This window comes from Lissotriton helveticus, chromosome 2_1, assembly GCF_964261635.1.
Source record: "Lissotriton helveticus chromosome 2_1, aLisHel1.1, whole genome shotgun sequence".
Classification (NCBI taxonomy): domain Eukaryota; kingdom Metazoa; phylum Chordata; class Amphibia; order Caudata; family Salamandridae; genus Lissotriton; species Lissotriton helveticus.
The window spans coordinates 8,881,932-8,909,168 of NC_136059.1; the positions used below are offsets into that span (position 1 = coordinate 8,881,932).

The window sequence follows — 27,237 nt, forward strand, 5'->3', positions numbered from 1 at the left end:
AGGCTCCAAGTGTGCTACACCTTAAAACTGTGAGTTAAAGATTAGCACTTACTCTTTTCCCTTTACCACTTCTCCCTAGCCTTATGAACTGGGGTTTCCTTACTTAGTTGCCGTATTAGTTCCCTTGTAAAGGAATCGTCAGCATTGCTACAGAGCTTACTTTATTGGCATTAAAATTAATCACTTTTGTTTTGCACTCTAGCGCTGCCGTCACATATTCACTATCATGGGGAAAAGAAAATCTATTGACAAAGATGGGGGAGGGAGGACCGAAGGGCCACGCAGGAAAGTTAGTAAAACAAAGACGACACGTAAATCTAGTGTTAAAAACTATGCTCTTGATCGTATTGATGAACTATTGGTTGAGTGTCATGACATCTTAGATCCTGCTCCGAGCCCAGCCACCCCAGGCAATTTGCAATCTCTTGTCGAATCAGTCCCTCTCCCTAGTCCGAACCCCAATTATGCTGAATGAATTCCCTCCATATTTACCAAACGCACTACACGAAGAGCTGCGACTAAGATCCCAAGACCGAATACTACCGCGCAACACGAAATAGTGAAGGTTGTTAGGGAAGTAGGGACCCTTTCCTTCCCACTGCAGAGGCAGATAAAAGTTTAATAGAAGATGCAACTGACATCATTGATATAACAGATATAAACACCGCTATCAATATTACTTTAACCAACCGATATTCGCTACTCCAAGATTTGCCTGAAAGCATGATGGGAAGGCAGGAGGATCTAGGTAGGGCTCCTATGTCACCAAGTCTAGCGGTCGCACACACGGACACCAAGAAACAGCCTAGAGAGGAGGGGGGAGTCAACTAGTCGAGCATCCGATAGTAGGGATGGACACTTACAGGGTCACAAATCAGGTTAAGACTCTTATGGATAAAGATCAACCTAGAGTAGACGCATCCAACCAGTCCTCGAGCTCGCTATTACGGCAGGACGTCCCACTAGGAAGCAGTGCGACCCCGAAGCCTACCAATATCTTAGTGCCCCTCATGCATATTCAACCGCGACATCAGATACAACCAAATATAAAGTTTCCAGATCCCGTCGGAAATAGAAATGAAACTCATTTAGTTGATTTTGAGCGCCGCTTCAGTCTAAGGCGCGAACAAGGCCTTGATTAATGTCCTTAAAACTCTGCCTTCTTACGCTAAATTTGAAGCCAACAACTCTTTGGTTAACAAAGCAATTTATTGGATCCAGAAAATAAGGGGGTTCAGGTCAGTCATAGGGACGACGTCCTTTGGGGAAAACGATTAACCCATAACGCCTCTCCACCTGATGCCATTGAATTGTATCTGAGAGATGAGACCTTAGTACACAGTCTTATAGCTCTGGAGGCGAGACCATGCCCACCTGCAAGCACCAACAAACAGATGAAGTGTAATCCTGCTGCCACGCTTCAGCTTCAAGCTCGTAAAAGGCATGGCCGTCTGATGGATTGATTCATCCCTGGCTTTAGACGACTGACTGGTGTGCCAAGATCACGCAATGTTTTCGATTCAAATTCCATGCCATTCAGACAAGGTTGAATCTTTAACCCCCAAGGCCCACGCGGTTAGAAAGCTCCATGCAACACGCCACCCAAAATCCAGCCTTTTAATATTGAGACACTTGACCCAATGCAGCCCACTATCGGCAAACCATCAGGGGTAAGCCTAGACCAGGACGTACGCTCTACTCAACCCCAGATGAGCTGCTCAATAGAGGATCACCATCTAGCCTGTAATGGCGTAGATGAATCGGCACCTAAACGTTGTATATTAATGTGGAACGTGGCAGGGCTAAGGTGGCACTCCGTCACTGGATCCAGTATATTGAACAATTTGATATTTGTATCCTACAGGAAACGTGAGTTACTGTACGTGTTTCTATCCCCGGTTATGTCATGATAAGCTGCCCGGCAGTCCCTGCCAGACCTGGCCTACTGGCAGGGGGGCTGATGGCCTGGATTAAGATTGATTTGCAATGTACCATCAGAGGGGGGTGTGGCTTGGACGGCAGGAGGAATGGCCGCCTGAACCGAGTGCTCCGCGGAAAAGGGAGAGCGAGCTCGGTGCTTCCATTGCTTCCAGCGGCGCAAATCAGCCCAAATCCTAGGATCCGGTAACTGGACCCTCGCAGCACACTCCGATGCCCTGAATCCGGGCCATGAGCACCTTCTAGGGACTTTTGCTGGCCTTCGGTCGATCGCGCGACCCTCGCCCGGACTCTGCGCAAAATGGCGGCGCCCTGTCACAACCACAGCGCCTGACCCTCGAGTGTACCGAAGGTACTATCGCTGGCTTCTACGACCCCCCACCGGCATTACAGGTCACACAGCCCTGGATAAACCACGGCCAGTGGTTGAATGTCGTCGGAAGGAGGTGAGTGACCGGCAGCATTGATTCACACCAGCTCCACGCGCCTGACCCTAAAATGGCGGCGGCGCCAGCAGCGATACTCACGAGGAGAACACGCACCAACCCACGGTGAGCTTCTGGGCCCCTCATTATCCAATCCACCGACATCCGCTGCCACAACTGTGCCTTAAGCCCCTTTCAAGAGTAATCAAGTGCTGCCCTACCTGCCACAATTACCTATAATTGTCTGAGCCTGTGCCTATATGATTAAGCCCATGGTTAAACCCATGTGGGGATCAATATCCAGCCTCATTGCCACAGGTCTACCACAAGTCTACCTTATTACCACAGGGAAGCACTAAGCCCGAAGAGGAAATCCATACCCATGTGTACAGGTGCAGCACACCTCACTACTATGTACTGTTCGGCTTCTACACCCTGCTCTTCCTGATTTTCAGTGCACCAGGTGTGCTAAGGTGTTAAATGGCGGCGGCGCCGATAGCGATCTCCACGAGGAATGTGCTCACTGACCCTCGATGAGCTTCAGGGCCCTCCACAAGCCAATCTGCTGCCATCCTCAGCCATCTGTTGACCTAGCCTACTGCCAATGAAGGTATGTGCAGCCCTACCTGCCTCGCCACTTCTGTCGATGGTGGCCAGTGTCTGAGCCCATATCATTAAACCCACGTGGGGTTTCCTGTCCGACCACATAGCCACAGGCAGCACTAACAACCTAGGAGGAGTTCTACTTTCACGATCTACAAGAGCAGCACACCCCCGCTAACAGGCACTGTTCGGTCTCTGCACCCTGCTCATCCGCAATCCAATAGCCATTTCCCAGGGTCATACATCCTTTGGAATTTGGTCCTGTCCTACAGTATCTAAGATCTGGCTGGCTCCCCACAAACGCGATCAGTGATCAGCATCAGTGATTCCACTGCCATCTCTTAGCACGTAGGTGCCCGGCCTCGACAACAAGCGGTGCCCTTCTACAGCGATTAAGTCGAGCAGGCTCTCAACGAGGGCGATCTCAAACCAGGCAACAATGGCAAATATAGAGGACAGGAATAACCCTAAAAAAGTAAAGCCTGGAAGTCTGTTGGACTCACCCATCAAAAGTAAGGCCGACATGGCAGCCAATATAGAAATGATCCTAAGAAAGATGGCAGATCTACATGAACTTTCCAAATCTACCAAAACCAACACCGACTCGATGCAACTGGAGCTCACTGCAATCAGAGCAGATATAAATGTGATTAATATTGGCTTGGGCGCAGCTGAGCAACGAATAAGCGACGTGGAGGACATATCGAAACAATCAGTCGCCAAAATCAAAAGTCTAGAAAAGATCACGGAAGAGATGAAGCGTCACAATGCAGAGTTGGAGGACAGGAACAGAAGAGGCAACATCAAGATCTTTGGTGTGCCAGAGAATTCCGAAAAAGATGCGGATTCCTGCGTGGCTTTCCTCGAATCATGGATTCCCATGATAACCAAATTGACCTTCCCACACGGCCTTGAACTGGATAGGGCACACAGGATCCCCACCTTCACTACCAAGAACTCCAATGGCCCCAGACCACTGATCTGCAAACCACTTAGATTTCAACACGTAGAGATGATCCTCCAATTCGCAAGAAGAAACCACTCCATCACATGGGAAGGCCATAGAATCATCTTCACACAAGACTACTCTAGAGACACGGTATCAATCCGCAAAGGGTTCCTGGAGCTCAGAGACAGGCTAAGATCCAAAAGCATTCCTTTTTCTTTTGCTGGACCAGCGAAATTCAGGATCGTCGTCAACGGCCATCCGAGATACTTCACAGACCCCAAAGTCCTTGCAGCTCTTCTGGAAGATCGTCAGGAACAAGAAATGGACCTAGCGTTAGGCCTCTCGAACAAGAGGAAGACTTGATATCATATGTTCTCATACGCAGTCAGGCTCATTCTCAATCTTTGAGCTCAAGTGTAAAGTGTCATTGTCGTGCTTTAATGGTACTAGTCATTAACTTGCGGTTTCAGGTCTCCACATGTCTCCACAGGTATCCTCATCTGTAATGTGAGTAGGCCTTGTGCCCCATGCATTATTATTATTACTTGTTCTTCTCACGTATGTTGCAACTTCATGGTATAGGCTACGTTGATCCCTCTACAAACTAGTTTTTGCAATTAGGTTTGTGCCCAGATAGAAGGAGGTAACTTTGATGTACTAATATTGTTCTTTATTGCTCAGAAAATGCTCCTATTACAGTTACAATGTTTTGGATTTCTAGATTATAGAGTTATTGGATTTGTCGTGCTTTAATGGTGCTAGTCATTAACTTGCGGTTACAGGTCTCCACATGTCTCCACAGGTATCCTCATCTGTAATGTGGGTAGGCCTTGTGCCCCATGCATTATTATTATTACGTGATCTTCTCACGTACGTTGCTTCTTCATGTTATAGGCTACGTTGATTCTTCTACAAACTAGTTTTGCAAATTGGTCTGTGCCCAGATAGAAGGAGGTAACTTTGAAGTAATAATATTGTTCCTTATAGCTCAGAAAATGCTCCTATGTGCTCACCATCACAGGACAGTTACAATGTTTTGAATTCTAGAGTATAGATTTAATGGTTTTATAGAGTTATTCATTCCGCCCATGCTCACGGTTAAGTTCGAGGGCCTCTCAGCTCACCGTCAGGGATGGTTGTACTAGTTGACATATGTACATTTCTCAAGCTTTATTCCTACAGTGTTTTATTTTAAGATTGGAAGCTTCTAATTATCTTATATGTATCCCTTAATTCCGCCTTGCACGGGTCTGCCGTCGCACTCCCGATGTACGTTTTTGGGGGGAGGGGGGGAGGGACAGAGGGTGGGGGTGGGAAGAAGGGGGGGGGGGTAGGAAGGGGAGAAAATGGAGCTGAAAGGGTCCAAAGAGCCCTAAGGTCCTTTCTGTACGTTCTATGCTGTTTTGTTCTTAAGGTTACCTATGTCACAAATGTCAATTGTATTTTTCTACAGTCCACCATGCGTCCACACATTGTCCCACATGTTGTGCAGCCGGGGGTTTTATCCACTGCCTGCCTTAGATCACAGCGCACTATCTCAACGACGTTCCTCATCCCCAATGGCTAAGATAAACTCGTTGGCCGACGACCTCACAATAGTCTCTCTCAATGTTAAGGGCCTAAACCACCCAGTAAAAAGGAGGAAAATTCTTGATTATATCACCAAGTCAAAGGGTGACATTATTTTGCTGCAAGAATCCAAGTTGTCCGAAGAAGACCTACGTTTCCTCAATATTCATTGGGCGTCGCACATCCTGTCCTCACCAGCTTCCCACAAAAAAGGAGGGGTTATTACCATCTTAGCGAAAAAAGCAAACCTCACTCTAATCTCACACTCCCACGACGAAGTAGGCCGGCTTTCCATTACTAATCTTCTCAGGGAGGATGACCCCATTCATGTTCTAAATATCTACGGCCCAAACGCAGACGACCCAGATTTCTGGGAATCGGTCTCCCGCTCCCTAGAATCTATCCCTACGGATGATCTGTTGATAGTGGGAGGTGACTTTAATCTCCCCCTGGACCCGATCCTCGATAGGCAATCCAAATGTGCCTTCCACCCCTCCCGCTCACATGACGCCCTCCTTCGCATATGTGACTGATACCACCTGAAAGACTCGTGGCGCCTACAAAATCCAGACGGTAGGGATTACACGTTTTATTCTGCACCTCACAATTCCTATTCACGTATCGACTTCATATTAGTTTCAAGCCACTTCACTCACCTTATATAGAGGAGATAGCCCCCAAACTAGTCTCTGATCACGCATGTATCAGAACCAAACTGGCTGGTTCCAGATCGATTTTACCACCAAGGAGATGGCGATTCAATGACGAGACACTTACAGACCCCGCGAACAAATTATTAATATCAGAGGCCATTGAGGATTATCTCTCTTTAAATGACACCCCCGACACTACACCTACCACCCTGTGGGATGCTCTGAAGGCCACAATCCGCGGGACTATCATCACAATCAGGGCAAGGGTAAACAAGACACTCAATGAAGAGCTAGTAGCTCTAGAGCAGCAGATTATCACACTAGAAACCCAACACAAATCCAACCCGCTTGACTCTACCGTCTTTGATACTTTGACCAAGAAAAAATATGAATATAACACCATCACCAGCAAACGGGCGGGGGTATGGGTTAACCGATTCAAGGCCCTGAAACTGTGCGAGGGCAACAAAGCAGGGAAACTGCTGGCCTCCTATCTCAAACACAAACAGAAACTGACTACCATATCGTCCATTAAAGACTCAGGCAACGTCACACACACCAAACAGTCTAACATCCTTGACACTTTTAAAAAATTCTATGAAGACCTTTACAAAAATGACAAAGTACTAGATGAAACTGCCTGCGCTGATTACCTCTCTTCACTCCACCTCCCGAAAATTTCGGAAACTGATAGATCCCATCTGGACTCCCCAATCTCTGGTTCGGAAATCAAAACAGCGATTAACACCCTGAAGAACAATAAAGCCCCCGGCCCAGATGGCTTCACTGCACCCTTTTTTAAGGCCTTTGCGGACCAAATTAGCCCCCCACTCCTAAAACTCTTTAACTCCACTGCAGATAAAGGCGGTGTTTCTCCATCAATGAGCGAAGCCACAATAATAGTACTACCAAAAGAGGGGAAGGACCCACTACTCACTAAAAATTACCGTCCCATATCCTTGATAAATCTGGACTGCAAGATTTATGCTAAAATCTTGGCGAACAGACTAAACTCCATTCTCCACAAAGTAATTAGCCCCTCGCAAGTTGGCTTCCTAAAGAACAGGTCGTCCAACGACAACACAAGACTACTATGCCACATCCTAGAAAAGGCAAAATCCTCTTCCGCGCCAATGGTAGCAATAACCTTGGACGCGGAAAAGGCATTTGACAAGGTTTCATGGTCCTTTCTGCGCCAGTGTATGTACGCCTTCAACCTGGGCGATACCTATACCAAGATGGTGATGGCCCTCTATTCGGCACCTTTGGCCAGGATTGCTATAAACGGCAACCTCTCTGAACCGTTCCGTCTCTACCAAGGTACAAGACAGGGCTGCCCTCTCTCACCAGCACTCTTTCTCCTAGCCCCTGAGCCCCTCATTACAGACATCAAAATTAACAGAGACATCGCGGGTATCTCCTTTGGGGACACGCGAGTCAAGTTAGCTGCATATGCAGACGATATCTTGATTGCGACCGAAAACCCTACTACCTCCATTGCTGCCCTAATGACCTCGATAGACAGATACTCCTCCCTCTCCGGATACAAATTAAATAGGGATAAATCCGAAGTAAAACCTCTAAATGTCCACACTTCGAAAGAGGTGCTGGGCGACTCCGGCCTTCTCTGGCAAACAGGAGTGATTAAATATTTGGGAATCGAATTCACGGATGAGTTATTGAGTACCCTTAAACATAACGAAAACAAAATCCTGAACAAAATCAAAAATCTGCTGGACGGTTGGTCACCCCGTTTCATCACCTGGTGGGGCCGTATTGAAACTATAAAAATGATGATATCCCCCATGGTTAACTACCTCGTCACGATGCTCCCACTCGTCCTCTCCAAAGAATTCCATGCTAAAGTAGATAAACACATCTCGGCTTTTCTATGGCAGGGCAAAAAAGCGAGAATTAGCTTAAAAAAACTTCGATTGGATAAGAAATTGGGAGGAGTTAATCTGGCGGATTTTAAAACATACCAAATAGCCTTCATAGCAAAACAGGGGTCTTACTGGATATCCTCCCAACCGGACTATAGCCCAGTATGGCTGTCTGTAGAAAAAGCGATACTGAAGGGGCTCAGTCCTAGCGCCCTACTCACTGTCAAACCCGGCCCCAACCTAGGTCCAGGTCTAATCTTCAAAAACACGAAAATGGCTCTCTTAAAAGTCAGTAAATTTTTACCACATCAATTCCGACATTCACAGTGGGAGTCATTATGGCACAACACAGCCATCACATGCAAAGGGAAACCCCTCAATTACCACGCCTGGATAGACAAGGGCGTCATATTCCCCCACCAACTCGTCGGAAACGCGCTACCCCTAACCTTTAAAGAAATTCAGGTTAAGTTCCACCTCAATAATATTGAATTTTATAACTTCCTACACATTAAAGTAGCTTTAGCAAAGGCTAACCTGAAAGATGCCACTCCATCCCTCCTAGATTTACTCCCCTCCCTTAACAAGCAAGGACACCAAGTCTCTAGCTTGTACAAATTAATGCGTCCGCAAGCGTCCTCCCTAAATGCACCCATCCAACGATACTGGGACTCATTCTCCTCCGTACCGAACTCGGACACAATTTGGGCCAGAACGTGGGAATCCACCACCCGCCACAAAATATGCCCCACACTGTCTCAAACCAAGTTCTGGCTTCTACATAAAGCATTCTGGACTCCCAGGAGGTTGTTTCTTCATAAAATCAAAGACGATGACACGTGTTGGAACTGCTCAGGGGTGGGAGGAGATCTGGAGCACCTAGTCTTCAAATGCCCCTGTGTTATCTCGTATTGGGACAAGATCTTTGGTTTCGTGAAAGACGTCCTCCATATTACTGTACCAAGAGAATTCTCGTCGCTCGTACTAGGTTTTGCCAAAGCCGTCACTCTCAATGAAAACGATAAAGCCCTACTGGACCTGCTGCTGACGGCTGGGGTTAAAATCATACTTAACAACTGGAAAAGCACGAACAAAGCCTCCTTTCCTCACTGGTTGAACTGGGTATCGTACTTGAGAGGTGCTGACAATATATCCTTGACCTCCACCCCGTGGAGACCCCCATCGAGGAAAATCTGGTCCTCGCTAGACACTCATTTCGATGCATACAAACCTCCTTGAATCTTGTCTACAAGGTCCTAGAGCGTGTCATCACACAATGTTTCATTCTGTTTGTTAGCCAGTCTATGTTTTTGTACAATCTTTACCACAGAGTGATGACTCCAGCTCCCTCATGTACTACAGGTTTGGTTTACGAAAATGTACATCTTATGAAGCCTCTGCGCTAGTGGGGTGGTGCCTATCTCCTTCCAGGTCAGGCTATACATGACATCAGGTATCATCGGAATGTATGTGGACATTTTAAGGGGAATCTTATGTAACGTGTTAGACTCATTGTTTTATGGACTCAATTGCATTATTGGTACCAACTTTCTGTATTCCTATTCATGTGACTTTTTATTGTTTAAACGCTCTGTAACTATTCGTACTGGACCGACTATTCCTGTACTGTTGAATCTCTTTGCAGCTCCTAATAAAAATCTTTTGAACAGCAATGTACCATCAGAGAGATTAAGACCATCAGCCCGAATATCCTTGCGATCAGTCTTAGGTGCAGGAACGGCATGTAGGTGGACATCTACAATGTCAATGCCCGTGGGGTCAAGGCGGGCCCCAGTGCACCATCCATACAAGCTTTGGAAGACTGTCTCGAGGAAAGAGAGGCCTCACCTCCTCTGATAATAGCAGGAGATTTTAACACTACCTATGAACCACTGGGCTCAGAAGACGTAACACACATGAACTGCGGCATGTCCCTCCCCTCGATCTCCAACCAATCAAAAAATGGACACAAACGGCCTTGCAGCTCCAAGCCTTAACCCTTGAGTACGGGTTTAGGGCAGCCATCGGTCGCATTATATCCGACAAGATGGGGGCCAACACCTTCAACAGAACTGCCAGCATGAGCCGAATCGATTATGTATTAATAGATCTGAGACTATGATCCGAAGTGTTGGATATGGAATTTGGAGTAACTACGGACAGAGACCATAACCTCAATCTGGACCAAGAATATTAACAGCTCATACGGTCCACTAGAAGACAGGTTACTGTTAGACCCAATCTCGGAGAAGGCGTTGTCCTGCACATACAACAAAATAATGAATAACTCACAACCAGAGCTACTAGGCAAGGTACTGGAGGCGTGGGTATCCGCTGTGGGCCTATTAGAAGACGGCGACTGGAGGGAGGCAGTGCTAAGTCCCAGAGAGGTAGCAATCAGGGCTCGATTTCGTCTAGTACAACTACGAATATTACGTAGATCCTATTGCACCACTATCCTCATATTCAAATTAGGGCGTATTTCGACTGAGGAGTGCCAGAGGGGATGTCGACCGAGGAGTGCCAGAGGGGATGTTGATCGAGGAGCCAGCGGGGATGTCGTCCGAGGAGTGCCAGAGGGGATGTCGACCGAGGAGTGCCAGATGGGATGTCGACCGAGGAGTCAGAGGGGATGTCGACCGAGGAGCCAGAGGGGATGTCGACCGAGGAGTGCCAGAGGGGATGTCGACCGAGGAGTGCCAGAGGGGATGTCGACCGAGGAGTGCCAGAGGGGATGCACTCAATTGGATAAAGGTGGTCCGCATCGTGTCAGAGGCGTTGGAACAGGAAGTACCTTTGGACGCTAGATGGCATTTACTGTGCGTGTCTGGTGAACTGACGTGGTCCAAATACCAGATTTGGCTACAGGTGGCTGCCATGGTTGCCAAACGGAATGTTGCCGGGGCATGGGGGGCGAGCCAACCGCCTTTAAGTCTCTCAGTGGAAACGAGACATGGACTCGTGCTGGTCAGCGGAAAAGACAATTTATGATAACCAGGGATGCCTCAAGAAATGAGAAAAAGTCTGGCAACGATGGGTAGACTACAGGGGGCTTGGGGGGGCATTAGACAGTTAGGGAGGGCGGGCTCCATGACTGGGTGTATTCTGCCTACTAATGCATGATCCAGACGTGTTTAGCGGAATGTGTACGCTAATGAAACTACATGCAAGTTGCTGTAAGCATAGTACCAAGTTTGTTAAAGCTGACTATTGTTCAATAAAAAGACTGTTTAAAAGAAAAGAATACCAACAGCTCTTGTGCAAAGTTTTTGTCTAAAGAGTTTTGCCCTTCAAATAAAAACAGGCGCCTTAAGTGGGCCAATAAAACAAGCACTTCTGGATAGCACTAATGAATGAAATGAATGAAAGAAAATGTATAACCGCGCAACTAAAACCCGAAGGCATCAAGGCGCCTATAAAAAAACAAGCATTAGAAATGCAATCGGGCTCGGATTTATTTGAGTTTGAGCTAATGGCATTATAAATGCCAATGTATTGTTGCTATGTGTTGTGGAGTGTGTTCATGTGGTGTGTACTGCCAGTGATCTCACTACTCTACTCACTACTCTACTCACTACTCACTACTCTGCACTCACTACTCACTACTCTGCACTCACTACTCACTACTCTGCACTCACTACTCACTACTCTACTCACTACTCTACTCACTACGGCTGTGCACACATGCACTGTGGATTAGTATGTCAAGGAAAATGCCTGAGTATTATTTCTCGTTAAAATACTTTTATTAAAATGTTCACTTCAAACAATGTAATATTCTTTCCAGTCTTTAAAAACAATAACATTGCATTAGTTTATTTGACAATGTTATGGCCCATTGCAGTGAAATGTAACGACTGTGATGCATGTTAGAGGACATTTTGATGTAGACTGAAAGTCAAATTTAGGCATAAAACCAACTTGAAATATTCTAATAAACTAGAGAACGTCGCTTTGGTCTTATTCTTGCCAAAATAAACGGTGTTTATGCACACTGCTCTATTCATAGGGGTTAGACTTGTGTGGCTTAAAATATTCTCAGCTGCGGCGCTGCATGTTATGTTCTTGAGTGTGCGAATGATGTATTTACTTTTTAATTCCACTCAAACACTGCGGTTAATATATATTTTTTTCGATTCAAAGTGAGATTCAGTTTAAAAAGTCTGGCTCTAGGTTGCTCTTCTCTTTTATAATTTCTCAATTTTTACACTTCATGTGGTGGCGGAAGGTTAAAAAATGTACAATGCATTTTTCGTTCTTTAAAACGGTTTACATTTAAGCATCAGGTATCTGCAAAAATCAAACTACACCTTTGCTTTGAAGACCAATAAATGATGCAAGTGAGCACGGAGATCTGTTAGGAACCGGCGCGCGAGGGATGGCGGGGAAACGATGATGGAAAAATTAAAATTCCGCTCCAGCAGAAGGCTGCAGTGCTTCAGCTTGCAGCTCAGTGCATCGATCTGTTCCAGCATTTGACTTTCAACCATGACAAAACTGTGGGCAAATTAATTGTTCTCCAGGATATTAGGCATCAGAGTCTATTAATCCTCTCTGGAGTCAGATGCTCTATGAATACTAATCAAAACGAAGGAGAGCTGCAGTCTCGTCTCCCCTCGTCTGACTGTAATGCCGCTGCTCCTTTTTTTTTCGCGCACGCAAAAAAAAAAAAAAAATCTTGTCGGCCATTTGCTGCCGTCTTCAGAATAGAGCTTCGACTCTAATGATAAAGTATGTTACACTCTGGGCTAGCGGCGGTGATAAATTACACCGCGGGATATGTTAAAGGGGCCGGGGTGCCAGGGGGAAAAAAAGCACGCACTTCAAAAAATAAATGTAAATCAGGCGGGGAGACGGGGGTGAACGATAGAGCGGCAGAGCAGCTCCCCGGGCCGGCAGGAAGGAGCCACACACGGCGTCTATGCCTGTGTGCACGTGAGGAGGACGCGCGCCCGACAAACACACTGCTAGATGGTGAACGCGCGCGCACCATCTGCAATGCATTACACGGCCACCCTGACAGCTCCTAATTATAATTAATGTACTTCTTTGCGCGAGCACGCACGAAATATGCCCAAAATGGCGGAACAAAACTACATTTACCCTATCACTTGAAGCCTATTAAAACGAAAACACAAGGAAGACGAATCACTGGCCAGATGACAGAAAACGCTAAGGAATGTGTGGAATTCCTCTCACCAAGGCCCTAAGGATACTTCTTCTTTTTTTTCTTATAACATTAGGATCTCGAAACTCCTCCCCCAGAGGGAGGAGTCCGAGCCCTAAAAAAATCTTAAAAGGCCGAGGCAAAACTACAGGTATGCTTTGGCAAATAGTCGTGACTTCAGAGCTTTCCTAAAGGACTGAAGAGTGGGAAGGGCCTTAATTTCAACGGGAAGAGCATTCCACATTTTAGGTGCCACTGTGGAAAAAGCTCTGCCACCCCATTTGGCTCTGCGAATGCGTGGTACGGATAACAAGGATTTGTTAGCAGAGCGCAAATTCCTCGAGGGGCAGTAGGGGGTCAAAAGAGCCCCAATCCCCACAGACCTATTTCTCGCGAGGGCGCCAAAGGTAAGGCACAGGATTTTAAAAGAGATCCTGTCCTCAACAGGTAGCCAATGCAAAGCCTTCCTAGCGGAGGTGGCCGATGCACGTTTGGGTAGATCCAACACAAACTTAGCTGCCGCATTTTGGACCAGTTGAAGGCGCTGCAGCAGCCCCTTGCTGAGACCTGCATACAGCGCATTGCAATAGTCAAGTCGAGAGCCAATAAGAGCAACCACGACTTGCTTTCTGGCCTGCTGGGATAAGTAGTGTTTGATTCTCCTCAAAATGTAGATTATGCCCCAACAGGTAGAGACTGTTCTGTTCACCTGCTGACGCATATTGAGGGTGGGCTCAATCAGGACTCCTAGGTTTTTTGCCAGAGCGGTAGGTACCGGACACGCTCCCAAAGAGGCAGGCCACCAAGCAGCCGACCAGATGTCCTCTTTTCCCCCAAACACCAGAATCTCCGTCTACTCCCCATTCAATTTTAATGAATTGTAAGTCATCCATTTTGCGACTGCCTCTAAACAGGATCTAAAATTGGAGGCAGCCTTGTTAACGGGCTGAGAGAGGGAGACCAGGATCTGGGTGTCATCGGCGTAGGAAACTACCTCCATCCCAAAAGATCTTATCAGCCTGGCAAGTGGGGTCACATAGATGTTAAAAAGGGTCGGACTTAATGCCGACCCTTGGGGGACCCCACATTGCACAGACAGGGATGGAGATAGAAACTCCCCCAGCATCACTCTCTGTTCCCTCTGGTTTAGGAAGGAGGCCAGCAGATCCAGAGCGGGCCCCTCCACGCCAATCTCCCTCAGGCGAGATGTTAACACCGAGGGAGAGAGGGTATCAAACGCAGCAGTGAGGTCTAGCAGGATTAGGAGGGTGGTCTGGCCCCTATCAGCTCTAGTGCGGATATTATCCAGCACGATGGTGAGGGCCGACTCGGTGCTTTGCTAGCAAACGCTACGATAAACTAGAACAGCGGGAAGAGCTTCCAGCGACCACGACCATACATCTTTATTCACACGGCTAGCTTTTTACTTCAGCCTCCCGAGGTCTTACCGTAAGAAGCTGTCTGACACCTTCTAATTCGCCTGGTTTAATAAAAAATGCAAGAAACTGCGGTTAGAGTTGGCAGTTGCGATCAAAGCAAATAATGTAGCAGGCAAAAGATTGGCCAGGAGGTCCTACAAGATTGAGCAGGCAGAAGCAAAAAAGGAGTGGGCTGAGAACCGTTGGTTACAGAATCGAGACGCCTGCCAAAGGAAAAATTCTCAGCAGTTCTGGTTTCTAGACACTAGGGGTGACGCCAAAAACTCCAAATTTCCAACCAACAATATTGCAGAGGGTGCCTGGTTTAATCATTTCTCTGCAGTTTATCCGGGATCCGGAGTGACGGGCATCAAACATCCCCTTACGGAATTCACCAGCATTCAGCCTAACAGTGACTTATTTTCTTTAGACGATCTAATGAAAAGCATCAATTCCACAGTCAAAAACAAAGCCTCTGGTCCCGATGGTGAACCAGGAGATGTCTTTCTCGCCGACACTCTGAATTGTTCAAACTTTATCCGGACACCAGCGAACAGAACTGCTGCTGGCGCCCCGATGCCTCTGTCATGGAAGGGAGCCGAGGTTATCCTGGTCTTCGAGAAGGGGGATCGTTCACTGCCGTCAATTATAGGCCAATCAGCCTAATTGATGGTGTGCCGAAGGTCTCCTCCAGTGCTCTTTTAAATAAAATTATTGACTGGATGGAGGAAAATAACATACTATCCCCTTTCAAGCGGGGTTCAGGAGGAAAATGAGCATCATTGGTCAGGTCTTTCATTTCATTTCACTTTCTTTTTTTTTTTTTTACTTTTTATTATTTAAAACACAAAAAACAAAGAACAAAACATCGAACAAACAAGCAAGGCCGTACATTAATATCACAATCAGTAGGTCTGTGCTCAAGGAGGACAGGAGATACATGATAACAGGAGAAACAAGCATTGGAAATGCAATAGGTCTCGCAGTAGTAAAGTTTGAGCTATAGGTGTTATTTATTTTTTTGTTTTTTATTTATGTGTTGTTTTTTCTAAATAGCTAAATTAATAGCTTTCTTCTTTACAAAGCCAATAGTTATAATTTTTGTAAATGTGACACCTCTAGCATTAGTAAAGCAACATGTTTTGTATTAACGGGACTTATATGTGACTTATATGTATTGATATAAAAAAAATCAATGGCTTAAAAAAACAATTAATAATTAATACGTAAATAAAATGGATTTTATTTTATATTGCCAATAGCTTAAAGTTTATTAAATATATTTAGTGAAGATGCTGTGGTTGCGCTGAGTGAGGGTGAGTGAGGGTGAGGGTGGGTGAGGGTGAGTGAGGGGTTGAGGGTGAGTGAGGGTGAGGGGTTGAGGGTGAGTGAGGGTGAGTGAGGGTGAGTGAGGGTGAGTGAGGGTGAGTGAGGGTGAGAGGGTGAGGGGTTGAGGGTGTGAGGGTGGGTGAGGGTGAGTGAGGGTGAGGGTGGGTGAGGGGTTGAGGGTGAGTGAGGGTGAGGGTTGGTGAGGGTGAGTGAGGGTGAGGGGTTGAGGGTGAGTGAGGGTGAGGGGTTGAGGGTGAGTGAGGGTGAGGGTGAGGGTGGGTGAGGGTGAGTGAGGGTGAGGGGTTGAGGGTGAGTGAGGGTGAGTGAGGATGAGGTGTTGAGGGTGGGTGAGGGTGAGTGAGGGTGAGGGTGAGGGTGGGTGAGTGTGAGTGAGGGTGAGTGAGGGTGAGGGGTTGAGGGTGAGTGATGGTGAGGGGTTGAGGGTGAGTGAGGGTGAGGGGTTGAGGGTGGGTGAGGGTGAGTGAGGGTGAGGGGTTGAGGGTGAGTGAGGGTGAGGGGTTGAGGGTGTCCAGGAAGCACATATGTTCGATAAATACTCCATGGTCACCCCAAAAGCATTTTAGGCCAATAGAATGGGTGTCTGATGGTCGCAAATCATAAAGTGATTGAGAAATCTACCTCATTTACCTAGTACCTCCTCTGCCTGGCCTCTACATGACAACGCACCCTAAGCAGATTGTAGCGCCTAAAAGCATCCTTGGAGAAGAGCATTAGTCATGCATTTGTAATATTTTGGCCACATTTCAAGAGCTATCGGCAGCCTCATCTTCAAGCCCTCATAAACCAATGAACACTCACTAAAGCGTATAACTCTCGGTTGCAACATTGGGGGGCTGTACCCTAAGGACACCCCAAAGTGAAGCAACCACGGCTTCCCTTTAGCCAAAAAGTGTTGCCTCAGTGCGGTCACGTGACCCACCCACTTCTTAAGAAGTCAGAGCAGCCTCGTCGCCGCCAGTTCCCCTTCCTGGTTGCTGCAAGCCTCAGGTAAGCGAGGTGCAGGCTCGCCCACAGCTTGGGATGCTGCCCGTCCTCGCCATGTTTATTTCTGTATCTAGTGCCGACTTTTATAGTTAGCAGGTTTCAAAGCGCTGCAAAGGCTCTCAATTTCAAATTAAGAGACTGTGAACTAAGAGAGTGTGAACTTAGTCTATAGTGACTGTTTATGTGTGCAAGGAAGTCGAGTTATTTTCTTATCATAAACAATCGAACTTTTAACCTGTTGTATTAGTGGGGGAGGGATGGAGAGCGGTTGGACAGGAGAGGGGAAAGAGTTATAGACGCGAAGACAGAGGAAGTGAGAAGGTGAGTATCTAAAGGAGTGCATTGGGTGAAAGGAGTGAGATGACAAACAATGAGTGAAGATAGAAGAGAGAAAGAGAAAAGGCACAAAGGGAGGAAGAAAGAAAAGAGCAAAGGAGGGTGAGGGGGCGTGGAAGAAAGAGAGGTGGGTTTGGGGACGAGAAAGAGCGCTGCGGTGCTTCTACCCTGACACATCTGCGCTGGAAGCACCACATAGTTACTCCCACGGACCCGGAGTCACATCTGTGGACACCAGAGAGTTGAACGCCCACCTCAGCAAACATACACACTGTTAACTCTTGGCAAAGCCCGCAGTCTCCAGCCAGCCGCAGCTCCTTACACAAAATGCCTCTAGCTTGGAGTTGGAATGGTCAGTCTTGTAAACTCCCTGGTGGCATCTTAAGGAATTTTGGACCCTGGGCAAGACATACTTTTGAGATCCCTGCGCGGTGCAACTTGTACTTTTATTATCCTTTTTGTGCGAATTCAAGCCTGTATGGTTCCAAATAAAGTTTCCGAAACTGTGGTCGCTGAAAAAACAGCTGAAATATGCCTTGAGTGAGGCGCCAAGATATCCTTAAGAAATGTAAAAGGAGCCTGGGTCAGAGGTACGCAGAGGAAAGCAGAGAGGTTTAGATGCAGAAATAGAGGCGACATTGAGAGTAAGTTCACTTTTCCCAGGGCGGGTAGGGCGGATGAGCTTGCATGGTGGGGGGACGGGGCAGTTGCCCAACTTGCCCAAGCTTTAAACTGTATCTGTCATCTTATCCACGATATAGTGCCGAGAAGCATTCTAGAGGGGGATGGTTTTTTTGGGAGAGAGAGAGAAAGAGAGAGAGAGAGAGAGAGAGAGAGAGAGAGAGAGAGAGAGAGAGAGAGAGATGGTGGCAGGGGATTCTTCAGAAGGGGACTGGTTTCAGGTTGCCGGTACGAACGATGATTTGAAGTTAATGAGACAAAGGATAAAGGGTGGGGTGAGGGGGAAGCATCGTATCGCAGGAAAGGCAACGCATTGGGTGGAAAGAGTTAAGACATGCACTGGCCAAGACAACAAAAAAAAAAGTGTGAGTCAAAGAAAAGACAAGCATGGAGTCCAATGTTGTGAACTGCGCTAATGCAGCAGACACAGGATGCTTTTAGATCCACTGTTAGTGCTTGGAAGGGGCCGTCGGAGGCACACGACACGTTACAAATGACTTGGCATTACGGAGATTTAATTTCCTACCACAATTTCTGCTCAAGCTGTGCAAACACTTGCTCGTATGTCAGATCCAATGAAAAGAAGATATTACAGGTTCCGGAAAACATTCTGTTCCGGAGGACAGACCCGATATTCACAGTTTAAGAGCCAAACCATGAGCAAGGAGACTGTCTACAAGTCCTCAGCCAAATTCAAGGCTGCATCACAACACGAGTTAAACATGCTGAACGTACCTCCGTGGTGAGCAGAGCCCCGGATGTCCCTCTCTCTGCCTGCGTTACTCGACTGTGTGTTGTTGCCAGAAAGCATAACGAAAAAAAAAAAGGAAGAGAGGGGAGGGGGGAGGAGAAATGCGTCTCGGCCGGAGCAGGGGGCGGAGCAGGGAGAGCGGGCTTTGGAATGTAATTGACACGGCCGGCCGGTCGTGAAACTGAAAGCATGGCCGGCCGGCCGTGAAAGCCTTTGATGCGGCAGGGGAAATGCGAGACGGCGGGAAGGGGAGGGGGCGGAGCGGGTAAACAAAGACGGATGTGCACGCGCTTTTAAGCTCAATGCGCATGCGCATTGAGCTTAAAAGTCACGGGCCCTGCAAGGAATCGCCACGATTCCTTGCAGTGTGGATAAAGAGTGGATAAGTCCCAATACTCTCGCTTGCTCGATGCGCATGCGCATCGACAGGCGAGACCTAAAAAGTCTTTGAATACAGATGAGGGGAGGGAGGCAGAGGCAGAATTGCATATGAACAGCGCAATATACCACAGCTGGAAGGGATGTAGGTCAGGGTGACTGGGGAGGACTCAGGTTAGCGGTGGACGGGGGCGTACAAATATCTCCACGGTATGAGTTCCAAGGGTTCCAAATCTTCCCCCATTTTTTGGGCCTGCCTCTTGTGAGAGAAACATGCACCAGTCCAAACTCTCCTTCCAAGCAGTCACTGTAGGCGGTCTAGGGGACCCCCACAACTGAGCAATATCCCTCTTCGCAACCATATTGGCCAGAGTCACCCATCGAAGCTGCGACACATCATAGTCATTCGGACCCCATACATTCAATAAACATTGTCGGGCATCATCACAACACCCGTTACTTCATCCATCACCTCATGTATACGTTTCCAGAATTTCACCACCTCAGGGCATTCCCATATGATATGGAGATAGGTGCCAAGGAGACCACACCCATGCCGACACATGCCATCCTTGGGAGAGGAGATCGCGGACTCGTCATCCAGTTCAATACCATCAGCAATCCAGGCCTCACGGAGGCGATCGAGCAGACTCGATCGGTCATTAATCATTTTCTTATAGAACAGTGAGATAGTACTATCCGGCACATAGCCATCTAGTATTCGATCTTCGAGGGGGGAGGAATCCGGAATGGCACTACCCACCGGCAACACAGAGTTCAGCGCATGACGCACCTGGATGTAGCGAAACCGTTCCCTGTCACTCAGCTTATACTCTATTTGCAGTTCCGAGAAGGCCTTAACCTGTCCCTTAGCCCAGAGGTCACGCACTTTGCCAATACCAATCATGTCCCACTTATCAAATCCCTTCGTCCTCCATAGGCCACCCAGCTTCGCAGAGGCATAGAGCGGTGTCGCACCCATTAATTTATCACTCCAGCCCATAGCTGCCGTTGCGCTATGCCATACCCGCACAGCTATAGCGGTAGGTCCCGTGAGTTGTGAACGGGAGGATCCCGAGTACAGTGCCCTATAGTAATCACCACCCGGGAGCAGCCACTTGTCCATTTCAAACGCCGGATTCAACGTCGGGCCATATATCCCGTGGTTGATAGCAGCAAGGTGGGAAGCCCAATAATACCTACGAATATCCGGAAGCGCTATACCGCCATCATACCAGGGGAGTGTCAATTTCGGAAGAGCTATACGCGAACGTCCGTCCCATATTAGATGCCTCTGCAACGATTCTACTTCCCGAAAATATTTCGACGGGATGACATCAAAACTATTCTGGAGGGCATATAGGAACCGCGGCAAGGACATCATCTTAAAAAGGGCCGCCCGCCCTAGGGGAGACAACTGTAATTTACGCCAACGCGCCACATCAGAGCGTAACCGTTGGAGTGGGGGGAGCAAATTACGTTCATAGCGAACCGTCGGATCCATCGAGATAAACACACCCAAATACTTAAAGCCAGACTGCGACAACTGGATGGGACTGCCCCGTGGCAAACGAGGGACGTCACCAGCAAGTACATAAATGTAGGTTTTCGACCAATTAATGACAAGGCCCGAGTTCTTCCCGAAGGAGGTAAGTACGTCAAACAACACATTGAGCGATTTTTGGGGAGATGTAAGGTACAATAAGATATCATCCGCGTATAAGGAAATGCGATCCTCAAATTCCGGCGTCCAGCGTATACCCTTCATCGAAGGTTCCCACCGAAGCCAAGCGGCAAGAGGCTCCAACGCCAAAGCAAAAAGGAGAGGGGACAACGGACAACCCTGTCGTGTGCCCCTCCCAAGGGTAAAAGGCACGGAGACGCGGCCGTTAACCACCACCTGAGCTAGTGGTGTTTCATACAGGAGTTTGACCCAACCAATAAAACCTGCGCCGTCATTTCACTTTCTTGGCTTGGAAGAGAGTGTTACTAGAACAGGGCGGCCTGTACACCACCATCATTGATCTAAAGCCGGCCTTTGATCTTATCCCCAGGCCCAAACGATGGTTGGTCCTACGTGGTCTGGGGCTTCCACCCGACAACTTGGCACCGTTAAAACCACTGCCTCAGTTTAACTATGCAAGGACGCGCTGGGGGACCAAGGGCAGCTATCAGACCCAAAGTCGTTAGAGGGGTATGGCAGGGCTGCGTTTTAGCCCGACTCTATTCTCGCTTTTCATCAACAGAGTGGTGAAACACCTAGCAGAAGCCCACACAGATACCCCTCAATGGGAAGAGTCAAAATAACAACTTCACTGTTTGCGGACGACACCATCTGCTGGTTTCCAAGACCCCCACTGGCCTCCAGTTGCTACTTGATCGTTTCACTGCCTTTTGTGGATTGAAAGGATTGGAGGTTAATACCACGAAAACAAAGCTCGTGCTGATGAACCCCACAAACCATTCAGGGGCAAACTGCTGTTGAGCGACCCCTCTGGAGAGAGTGGGCACCTTCGATTATCTGGGTGTAACCCTCACGGAGAGAATGTCCTGGAAACAGCACATTTCAAAGCGAATCCTTCAGTAGAGGAAACCCTTGAGACACAGGGCTTCACAGACTAGGTCGACAGCAGCCCCGCTTTAGGTATATGATCAGAAGGTGGTAGGCTCGGCTCTCTATGGGGCCGGAATGTGGAGGTTCGATCATTTAGATGGCTTTCTCCGTACATAAAATAAATACTTGAGGTCGCTCTGCTCTTACCCCAGAGTACCCCGCTTCACCCGCTAAGGTTCAATATGGGCAGAACCACCAGAGTGGACAAAGCGAGGCGACGCTTAAAACAAACACCTGAGTTTATCCATGACGCGGCCGCTTTTGAAGAAGTCCTTAAGCCGGATTGGTTTACAAAAATCGGGTGGGTTAGCAATATCCACTCATTGCTTTCCGCTAGAGGCCTGGGGGATTTGTGGCCTGGGGGATCCCTGGGGGATTTGTGGCCTGGGGGATTTGTGGGGTGAGTCTGAAGCCAGCTTACTGCTCAGTAGACACCATGTGAAGATCCACTATTGGAATTGGGTGGAGCAGAGAAACGCCACACATGTAACAGGGGGCCGTCTCACATCAGAATTCCTTGGGTTTAAGCTATGTGGCATGTATGTGCAGTACATGGAGGTTTTCACTATTCCGTGTGATAGAAAGCTGCACATACCATTCAGATTTGATACCCTCCCTTTGAAATCGTTGGCAGCGGGGAGCTTCGGCCGCATCATGCTGCTGTCCGCGTTGCCCAGGGGACGCTGAGACGATTAAGCATGTTTTATTTGCATGCCCGTCATATAAAAATCTGAGACTTAAATGGTTAGCGCCTGTCTGCAGGCAGGTGGGTACTCTTAGCCACCAAGAGGTGTTACGTATCTTAAAAACACACTCCAGGCCATTAATAGCTTGTGCAGTAGGCAAATTCTTGGGGAACATGTGGTTTATTAGGAGGTTTGCACTGCAGAATGGGTAAATTACACCTATAGTTTTTATACTGATTTTTAAGTTTTAGACAGTTCAGAGCCACGTTTCATGGTTCACGTGTAAATAGCATTAGAAATGATGTCCGTGCCATTGTGACCGCGTACAAGGGGCGTTTGTAGAATATCTGTTGGGCTCTTTGTGTGCCATGAATCAATTGCTCTTTATATATGGTTGCATTTGGAGCTGTTGCTTCACTTTTGAAGGAACCCAATATCTAACAATATATGCTGTGACCTCATTGGTTTTCCACCATGTACGCGGCATTGCAACTTTGCATAAAACGCGCTTGCACTTTCTTCCACCTCGCCAAGTGCTACAACCAGCGAGAGGCTCCTCTCCAGTACATTCTGCTCAGGTTTTATTCAACCCACATGAAGTATTGCTTTTAAAACATTGCTGGTTTTATCTGCTAGTTTTACTGCTTTTAATTGATGGAGCTTCCTAGTTGGAGTATGGACGTTCTGCTTGTTTCAAACTAAGCATCCCATAATGTGTTTTTTGCACTCTATGCACCTGCACTTTATGGAATCCTTTCCGGGTTCCGATGTACGCGAGTTAATTCTCTGGCACATTCATCCTCTTATGTCTCAATCTAAATTGTTTTTATCCGGTTGATATATTTTGATCCATCAGTTGACTTTGTCTGCATGACGGATCCTGGCAGTGTACGCGTCGGTGAATCCCTTCTACTGTGCACTTTTGCACTTTGATGGTCCTAATGACTGAATAAAGTTTCTGACTGACTGGGTAAACTTCATGACCCGCGTCAGTGCCACCATTAGACATGCTGAAGTAACAATGCGGCGGTGCTCTCCACGGAGGGCATTTTTAGTACATGTTTCAGAGCGATGAAAACATCAAAGAGATCTCTTCAATGAGCCCAGTGCAGGCCCTGAAATGGAGATTCTAAAGCCAAGAATTAATATAGTTAGACTGAGTGCTATCTGGTTAGCAACAGTTACAAAGAGTTGTGCACATCTTTCCTGGTGGACCCCAAACTGCCGTCTCCCTTGAGGCTGGAGCTCTGTAGCTGCCCCGACCCAAGGCTGGAAGGAGGGACACGAGCTTGACCGTCGCCATGTGTGACCCTCGACAGGCACTGAAGACCCAACACCCTGCACGCAGCCCAGGAGACTTCAGCCAGGTGTAGAAAATTCCAGTTCTGTATCTCCTAAATAGTGAATCCTAAGAAATCGATATTTAGGAAATTTAGACTGGAATGTACAAAAATAGCGATTCCCTAATAGCGAGTCCTAGAGAGTAGGAATCGCTGCTAGACATTGATATTTAGGAACTATCAAACTATTGTTTCATGTCGGCCTAAAGGCCCATAGGTAGGAATGGTTTTGAATTTCCTAATTTGCAATTTCCTAATTGGAAATCGCAAATTAAGAACTGCTAAAGCAAAGGCAACTATTGTCCTAAGGCCTCTCTTGATGCACCCAGAAACAAGCGGTGCACATTTAAAGCGCACACATATCCTAGGAACATGTACAGCGCACACATACGCCAGGAGCATGTGTGCGTTTTATAACACTTTAAAAATGACATTTTTTAAATTGCACCTGGTTACCATTGACTTTGTAATCTTATTACCCAACTACCATTTCACATTTAGCAAATGCGTTGTACATGTGCAAACGAAATCACATATAGGACATGTAATTTCATATTTGGGTATCACAAAATACGATTTCTAGTGGGTAGAAATCACTTTTTGTGATTCTCAAACATCCTTTGTACATATGGAAAGGCCATTTAGCAATTCTTATTCGCCCGAAATAGCGAATTGGTCCGTTAAGAAATGCTAAATGCTGCCGTACTTCTGGTCCTGTATGACTATTTGCACCTTATTTATCTAGGGAGATGCGTCACGTTGTAAAGCCCTGCGCCACATGAAACCTGCGATAGGTTTCATGTGGGCGTTCTGTCGCAGAAACGCCTCGCAAAAGTGACGCAGTGAAATCTGCAAGAATTCACGGAGTCCCTTTGATGTCCATGCTGCGTCAAAACCCTGACGCAGCATGTTAGGCATAGGGCGCCCCTGAGCATTGCTGGAGCCGTGTCGCGCTTGTGAAACGACTCCAGCAATGCGCCGCCCTTACGCCACAAGCATCACCCTATCCTTGCGCCACAGTAAATGCGACGCATTCGTGGTGACGCAAGGAGGGAATTGCGTGTCGCATCTGTTCTGGTGCATCCCTGCTGATTTGCAGACATGCGCCAGAACTGGTAAATCTGCCCCAGAATCCCTTTCAAGCTGCTTGAGAAAGAAAATACTAACTTCTGCACAGTTGGTAAAGGGGTGAGCCGTGAGGGGGCCAGCAGCCCATTTATGGTATAAATAAGTTCTGACAGTGTACTAACCCATGCTTAGTATGGGGGACCCTGGGGGCCACCACGGTGCATAGGAAGGGCTGACGCCAGAAGCCAGTGTTGCGATTGGACACTCACCTGCTCGTGCTGCGGCTCGTTAAACAAGGTTGGCACTGCCCCCTTCCAGATGCGCACCGTCTGCCCGGTGCGGTCCATGCACTCCTCCGTGAAGTGCAGCGAGCACAAGGCGCTATATGAGGAGGGCTGCCAGAGGTCTCCATGCTTCGTGTTGTGCTGCACCGCGAGCACCCATCTCCGACGCAGCTCCGGGTCCTTGGGAAACCTGCGGATCAAGAGAAACGGGGGTGCTTAGCATTCTGTGAGGTGCTGTGCCAGCCACACCCTTTGGTGGAGGTGCACAGTTTGCAACCTCCCTCTGGCGCCAGGTAGAAGAGGCTCTGAAGTCACCGGTGCACAAAGACAAGGTGCACAAGAAGCAGGGCAGGATGAGAAGTGACACGTGTATCTCAAGACAAGCACTGGAAATGCAATAGTTCTCACATTTGTTGGAGTTTGTTTTTTTACAGAGTTTTATATAGCGCTAACTTGACCCGAATTGGATATCAGAGCGCTTTACATGGCATGAGTTGCGTTACATGAGGACACATTCATTTTTTTTAGGCCCAGGGAGATTAAGTGATTTGCCCGGAATCACAGGATGTTCAGCGTCGTTGCCAAGACTCGAGCCCAGTTCCCCAGATTTGATTTCGACCGCCCTAGCCGTTAGGCCAACTCCTCTCCCGCTATTGGCACTGTTAATGGCAGTGGTCTTTACTTAAGTGTTATGGAGTGTAACGTATGTGGTGTGGAATTATGTAGGTTGGATTGGTTAGTTGTGTAATATGGTGGCATGGAATTGTGTAGTGTGGTGGGGATTTGTGTATTGCAATTATGCGGTATGGTGTGCTGTGGAATTATGTGGATAGTAATTATGTGGTATTGAGTGTACTGCAATCATGTGGAATGGGAATGTGTGTCTGGAGTGGGATTATGCAGAATAGTATCTTGTGTCATGGAGTGGTATGTAGTGGAGTTTAATGATGTGGTGTGCTGTGGAGGGCTGCCTTCCATGGTACACAACGCCTATAAATAATACTTTGCGTAGGGGCTAAATATCACAACGATAAGCACTGGTATGGCACTGCGGTGTGATCCCATCACTTGGTGGAAGGTGGCGCTGCAGGCAGGGATGGAGGTGCTCTGGCAGAGGCCTGTGGACCTATAAGGGGGGGTTTGAACATAGTAGAGGTGCATCGGTAGAGACGGTGGTCCTAGCAGTTGGCAGCAGGGGGTGTTCCGGCTAGTGTCTTCCATGATCAAAGATCACTCGATATCACAGGGTAAATCATTACTTACCTGCTGCATCGAAACCGCCACCTTCCCCGACGAATGGAAACACCAAAGATCAACCCCATGCTGAAGAAGCCGTCCTCTGACCCAACAGACCTCAAGAACTTAAGACCGATCTCCCTCCTCCTCTTCCGAGCCAAAGTCAACGAGAAGGCCATAAACGCCCAACTCTCCGAGTTCATCTAAGAGAACCACGTCCTAAAAACCTCCCCATCGGGCTTCCAAATCAACCACAGCACTGAGACCGCACTCCTCGCCGCCACCGACGATATCCGCTTCCTCCTCGACCTGGGCAAGACCGCAGCTCTCATCCTACTAGACCTCTGAGCCACTATCAACACCATCTCCCACTGGTTCCTAATCACGAGACTCCACGACGCAAGGCACTGGACTGGATCTACTCCTTTTTCTCCGGCCGGACCCAGAGAATCAGACTATCACTGTCCCTCTCAGACCCACAGAGATCAGCTGTGGAGTGCCCCAAGGTTCGTCCCTCAGCCTCACCTTCTTCCACGTCTACATGGCCCCTCCTTGCAGCCGTCATCAGACGCCACAGACTCAAAATCGTATCACATGCCGATGACATCCAGCTGATCCTCTCCCTCACCAACGAACCCACAACCGCCAGAACCACCTTCCACACTGAGACGAAGGCCGTTGCTACCAGGATGAAAGACAGCTGCCTCGAGCTCAACTCAGACAAGACCGAAGTACTCATCCCGGGACCCACCCCTTCAGCTTGGGACGACTCCTGGTGGCCGCCGCTCTGGGATCTCCTCCCACCCCACGGACAACGCACGCAACCTCAGCATCATACTGGACTCATCGCTCACAATCAACCGCCAAATCAACGCAAGACATTCAGATGGATCCTGACAGAATCCAGAGAGACGTCACCCACGC

General features: G+C 47.8%; 1 protein-coding gene across 1 annotated transcript in view; it reads right to left on the bottom strand.

The window, feature by feature from the left end:
• The window catches only part of LOC144817665 (THAP domain-containing protein 5-like), a 115,144-nt gene that overhangs the window by 40,389 nt on the left and 47,518 nt on the right, over positions 1 to 27,237 (bottom strand). The window contains exon 2 of the mRNA XM_078674395.1: positions 25,063 to 25,267. Within this exon, the coding sequence (XP_078530521.1) occupies positions 25,063 to 25,267 (205 nt within the window). The remainder of the gene's footprint in view (positions 1 to 25,062; positions 25,268 to 27,237) is intronic.